Here is a 6000-nt window from a genome sequence, read left to right on the forward strand (position 1 = left end):
TGTTTGTGTGGCATTTTAGATGTTCAACATTTCTTATCAAACCTGAGCATGTGTTAATGGCAGAGTCCAACATTTCTGAAACAGTGGGAACATGTGGCTGTTGTCCTTTGACCTCTATCGGCGAAAAAGGAAGCCAGACTAAGAAACCACCCTTCCCTGAAATGGCCTAGACTCATATATAGTTGTTCATGTGAAGACATTTAACCGTGGGTGTGTAATGGACATCCATACTGCTGAGGAGAATTTGGGTCACCCTGGCAGTCGCCCAGCTGAGGAAGCTACTTATAGATTTCTCTGTTGCTTGTGCTCACAGTCCATTTCTTTTTACGTTTTGACCTCTTTTTCTCACTCTCCTTCATAATATCTCATTTTTAGAATGTCACTGGTGGTCTCAGTCTGGCAGCAGTGGGGAGTCCAGCCACACCCAACACTGATGGAGTGAGACAAAATGTAAGGAGCAAACATGGAAACCCTCTAGAGACACCAGGTCATCCCATTATAATGTGATGCACATACACAGCACACACATACCGATCTGTCATAGCAGACTTTCATGTGTGATATCTCCTGAGGGGGCTCACAAAGCTACCTGACCAGCCAGATGCTGTTGTGTCAGGCTTTTGTGTACTAACAAGCTTCCTGTAAATGATAATGAGATGTCTGTGTGTGTGTGTGTGTGTGTGTGTGTGTGCGCGCACACATATAGCTATATAGTCCTTTCACCAAGGCTGCATTTATGATCACAGTCATATTGAGAAATATTCTTACAATTTTAATATAGTTTAAAATGTAATTTATTCCTGAGCTGAATTTTCAGCAGCTATTGCTTCAGTCTTCAGTGTCACATGAACCTTCGGAAATCATTCTAATATGTTGATTTGAAGCTCAAGAAACAGTTCTCATTGTGTTTTTCAGCATTCTTTGATGCATAGAAAGTTCAAAAGAACGGTATTTATTTGAAATAGATTTTTGTAGCAGTGTATTGCAATTATTACTGGCTTCTGTGTTTAGAATTCTCATTTGTAATTCACATTGGATAAACATGTCTGCTAAATGAATTAATTTACGTTTAATTCATCCCTTGCTTTCAAAAACAGAGGCTGCATTCCTCATGCCCTTCAGCAATTCGATGGTCACTTTTCATTACTGGGATTCCCTCATTCCCTCTCCTGCTTTTCATCCTTTATTCTTTTTCACCTGACAGTCTTTGGTGTGACAGCAGCTCCACGACATACAGCCAAAAGAAAAACAACTTTACTTGTTGTTGAATGTTACATAATTCTCAGCAGGGGAATTTCTTTAGTGTACGTGACAGGAATCAGCAAAGAGAGACTGCAGCAAGCTGGGTTATCCTCTGGCACTGAGAGGATTTCTCTATCCCTCCCTCTCCCTCTCACGCTCTCTCTCGGCTCCTTTCCTGCTTTTCATGACTCTGCTCAAAAATGACAAAAGCTATGTGCTAGTTGTTTATTGACAGAAGTGCTGTGAGGGAATAAGAGAATAGAGGGATGGCAAAGAGGGAGAGTGGATGACTGGTTGTTTTTTTACACATCCTTTCCTCCTTTCACCCCAACACACACACATGAAAAATGTATGCTTGGGCTGTCATTTGATGAACATACACACGTCTGTAGAATGGTGAGTTGAGGTGACACACACACACACACACACACACACACACACATTAATGTGTTATCCAATGTGAAAGGATTTATAGTGAGATGGAGGGGAGGGACTTGAAGCTGGTGGTCTATATTTATATATATTATACAATACATATTTAAAATGTGTACATACAATACGATAATTTATACTTACAAAGTATTATAAATTATAAATATTATAAATGTTTAAAAATTAAATAAGAGCCAATTATTTATCAATGATTGTTTGCAAAAGTGGTACAACTGTTTAGTGAAGGTTTCCCTGCTTTTTTTTTTCATTAATTTTTTTTTTATTTTTTTTTGTCTTGACAGAATGGATATAGATGTAATTGTATGTATTTAGGTATCACTTTCTTTGTAAGTATTCAATCAGATTTTTTTTTCACACTCACACTTCAATTTATATTTGAGCTTGTGGTTGAAACCCCAAGGTTGAACAACAAAGCTGACACATCTGCCTCGTTGCCTTTGTTCCAGACCACAACCAATTCATGAGGCTGCAGTACTGTAGGACTGACTGTACATGTCAGGCTTCCATCATCCCTCAAAACCATATGCATAAACATGAGCTTTCAAATACCTTCTGCATGAATATGTGCATATCTAACTAAAAACCACCACTGACACCCCCTGATGTTTTGTTTCCTTGTCATCCGACAAAAGCGACACAATGAGGTTAAATATGGTTATGGGAATCAGACATCCTAAAGTCTCCCTTTCATTTGCCACTTTATATTCCTTGCTTCTGTTTTTAGGATCATGATTGTAATGTTTAACATTCAACATTCAATCTTGTTGCAGCAACACAGTGCAGTGAATTGACTGTCTCTTCCCAAAGCCCTGAAAAATCTCATTAAAAGAAGCCGAACATCGAGTTACGAGGGATTTTAGATGAGGAACAGATCCGCAAGAGGTTGTGAGGTCAGTTTAAGCCATACAGAGATTTAGTAGATATTTTCTTCTCAAAGCAGAGTGTATCAGTGCTGGACAGCCTATTATTTTCATCAGACTAATACTAGAGAACACTTTTACTTAATCCAGATTTCTCATCCCATAAGACGATTTCTTGGCATAATAGTATTTCTCATCATTTCAATGTGATCTTATGAAATAACACTCTCCTTTTGAACACTGAATAATGTAATGCAGACCTTGCAGCAACGTTGATGTGACGTTAATGTGATGGTTATGATGTTGATGAGGAATCTCTGTGTAAATATGAGATGATCTGCAGATTTCTCTTGGTGGAGAACGTTATATAACAGTTCACCGCCGTGGGTCGGATGATTGACAGATAAAGGGATATCTGCAGTCTCCGCACTCATGTATGCATATGTGCATGTGTGTGCGGTCTTGGAGGATCATGTGACTTTGATGCAGAGTGGCTTGTCCTGTCAGTATCGACTCAGCATTGCAGATCGAGGGGATTAGCACATTTATACCCCCCTCCCCCCCGGCGCTTGGTCGCCATGTTCCGCACATAAAAACACGCTATGTTACAAGATATCTCTAAAATCAGTTATCGTAGCCACAAGGAACATTCCTCCCTTGTCATTTTGCACTCTTCCTCTCATTAGCATGGCCTTTTAATTAGCTGCCGCTCTTTATCTCTGTAGCAATGACCTCCCTGGAGATTGGCCCCACACGCACACATACAATTTGATTGAGATGGTCTGTGAGGGATTCTAGACAAGCATCAGTGTAATTTTCATGTTTGTTTTTTTTTTGCCTGCCTTACTCTGTTTGGCTTTTATGTTGTCTTACTTCCTCTCAGCGTAGGTTTATTGACTCATGAATCGTCCTATTCAAGCAAATTTTATAAGAAGCAGTTTAAATACTGCCTGTATGTCAAACAGCTTTTCTGTTCTTATGATATTATCTGTAACTACAGTTATGATGACTAAAGTAAATACCATAAGTTCCATTTATACTGTCCATGATATTATAAAGATAATATTTTGTTTAAAAATGAATTTATTGGCATTGATGTTGTCACTTTATAGGTTAACATAATGTCAGGAAAATTAATCATTCAAAATAATGACTAATTTATTTGTAAAATGTATTTGTAAAGCATTTATTAATGATTAATAGCCAAAGTGTACATGACCAAAAAAAAAATCACAATTACGTACAGAGCATTGTTAACTGCAGCAGGGAACTATAGGCCTTGGTTTCTGTGAATAAGGCATTTAAGTAGGGCTGGGCGGTATGACCCAGTATATATCATTACCACGAAATAAAGTGTCTATCGTTAGAGATTTTGCTATATCGTGTGTTCCGTGGTATGCAAATATATCTGCGCAACATAGTACTGCTTAAACGTTATACACCTTTTGAGTGCTAAGGAAACATGCATGAATGAGAAAATAAAGTTATTAAGTGCAATAAGCAGTGAAAAATAACTCAATGCGGTGCTCGCGCTGACTGACACACAACCGAAGCGTGCGCACTGAAAGCCCCTTTCTCGACAGCATGCGATCGCGAAAACGGATCACTTTCGTGTTTTATTGTGCTTGAATGGTCAAATACGCACACTGTAATGTCATAATGCCCGTCGTGTGGAGTATTCAAGTAAACACAGTCGGTTATATGTTAAACAAATGTAAAACAGTTGGGTGAAAACCGGATGTGTTTCAGTATATTGGATCAGTGCAGTCAGTCTTAAAGGGTCAGCAGCCTTATTTACCTGCTGCTGTCTGTCACTATTAATGATAATCATGTTTGATTGATACAGTGAAGACTATGCAGTGTTTTATTTATACACTTTATTCAATTTCTGTAATATGTCCTATTACATGTTAAATAAACCTAGCCTACTGTAGCTGAATAAATGAAAAGTTTGTTTCATATTTATTTGGTCTGTTGTGCTTGTAATTTGCTTATTTTTCTTAATTTTAATAACAAAAATAAAATAAAAATAGCTATATCGAGGTACATATCGTTATCGTGAAATAAAATTTATCATAACGTAAAATAAGATTTTGGTCATATCGCCCACCCCTACATTTAAGTCTGTTGTTATGGGCCTAATTTGCTTAGAAAGGGGTGTGTTTGACTTTTGATTAATTTAAATATTCACAGTGTAGCTTGGTTCAAATTGATTGTTGTCCGTTTTAAATACCAGTGGCAACAAATGCTTTTTGATTTGTAATTTTAGTGGCTTTTGTGACTCTTAATGACATGAGTGAGTGAGGCCTGGATAAAACAGAGAGTAAGATATAGAAAGAAGACAAAGAAGATGACGAACAGCAGTAGAGCTGTATCAAGAGGTCTTCTGAGACAGGCCTAGTGTTATGCTAAGTAAGCATGTAATTTAATCATTTCATCTTAGCAAAGGGGGGGAAGCAAATGGCGAGAGAGAGAGAGAGAGAGAGCAAGAGCGAGAGACGTCTAAATAATAAAGTACACTGAGTTTCTTTATTATATGTAAAATGGGTCCTGCTATGCTAAATGACTCTAGTGTAGTTTCAAAGTGCTCTCAAATGAGCCAGAAACTGAATGAGCTCAAGAGATGCTACTGCTGGGCTGGGTTGCTGTTCTGCTTCTAAAAATACACAACTAGCACTGCAAGAACCAACCTAAACCCTTCTGAGCAAAAACAAACTACATTTATATTTTTAAAAATTATCCTAAAGTGATAGTCATGATGACACGATTGCTTTAAGAGGTTCTGAGCAAGGTTTAGGCTGCTGCTTGTAAAGGGGAAAGAGAGTATGGCACTTACATCTTTGGTAATAAAGGAGCTTAGCAGCGTCACAAAGGACCAGAAGAAGATTCCACAGCTCAGAATGATCTTTCTGTTGAAGCGGTCCCCCAGGTAACCAAAAATGGGTGCGGCCACCATGAAACTGCAGATGAAGACTGGAAAGAAAAACAGAAACAGACACATTTAACTTTCATTTTCACATTTATCTCATACTTGGTAGCATTTCTGTGTAGTCAGGATCAAAATGACATTGTCAGTTCTTAAAAAAAAAAGTCCACTCTTGCAGATGGAAGTTAAAAATCTGATACATGTCTCCATGCCAACTTGTGAATCCATATCCTTATTATTTAAAATGAGGAGGAAGCTTTAAGATTCCTTTTCTGTTTCCCTAATTCACTTCCTACCCACAGTCCCCTTATGTATGACTGCCCATTAACCACTGGACAAACAAAACCTACTCACAAGACTATTCTTATCACAAGAGTGCTTTAACTAAGCAGTTTTCCATGACTGTACATTTGCTTAATGGTGTCAGAATTCACATCATGGATTAGGATGCCACATGCCTCTTTCAATTTCTCTCTCTCTCTCTCTCTCTCTCTCTCTCTCTCTATATATATATATATA

At 38.0% G+C, this 6000-nt stretch overlaps 1 protein-coding gene across 2 annotated transcripts in view; it reads right to left on the reverse strand.

Moving 5' to 3' along the window:
* LOC107722776 (protein spinster homolog 2) overlaps nucleotides 1-6000 on the reverse strand; it is an 83391-nt gene that overhangs the window by 28997 nt on the left and 48394 nt on the right. For both annotated transcript variants that reach the window (XM_016531248.1, XM_016531247.1), the window contains exon 3: nucleotides 5392-5528. In XM_016531248.1, the coding sequence (XP_016386734.1) occupies nucleotides 5392-5528 (137 nt within the window). The remainder of the gene's footprint in view (nucleotides 1-5391; nucleotides 5529-6000) is intronic.

This window comes from Sinocyclocheilus rhinocerous, unplaced genomic scaffold (assembly GCF_001515625.1).
Source record: "Sinocyclocheilus rhinocerous isolate Xijiao unplaced genomic scaffold, SAMN03320098_v1.1 scaffold544, whole genome shotgun sequence".
Taxonomy (NCBI): Eukaryota; Metazoa; Chordata; class Actinopteri; order Cypriniformes; family Cyprinidae; genus Sinocyclocheilus; species Sinocyclocheilus rhinocerous.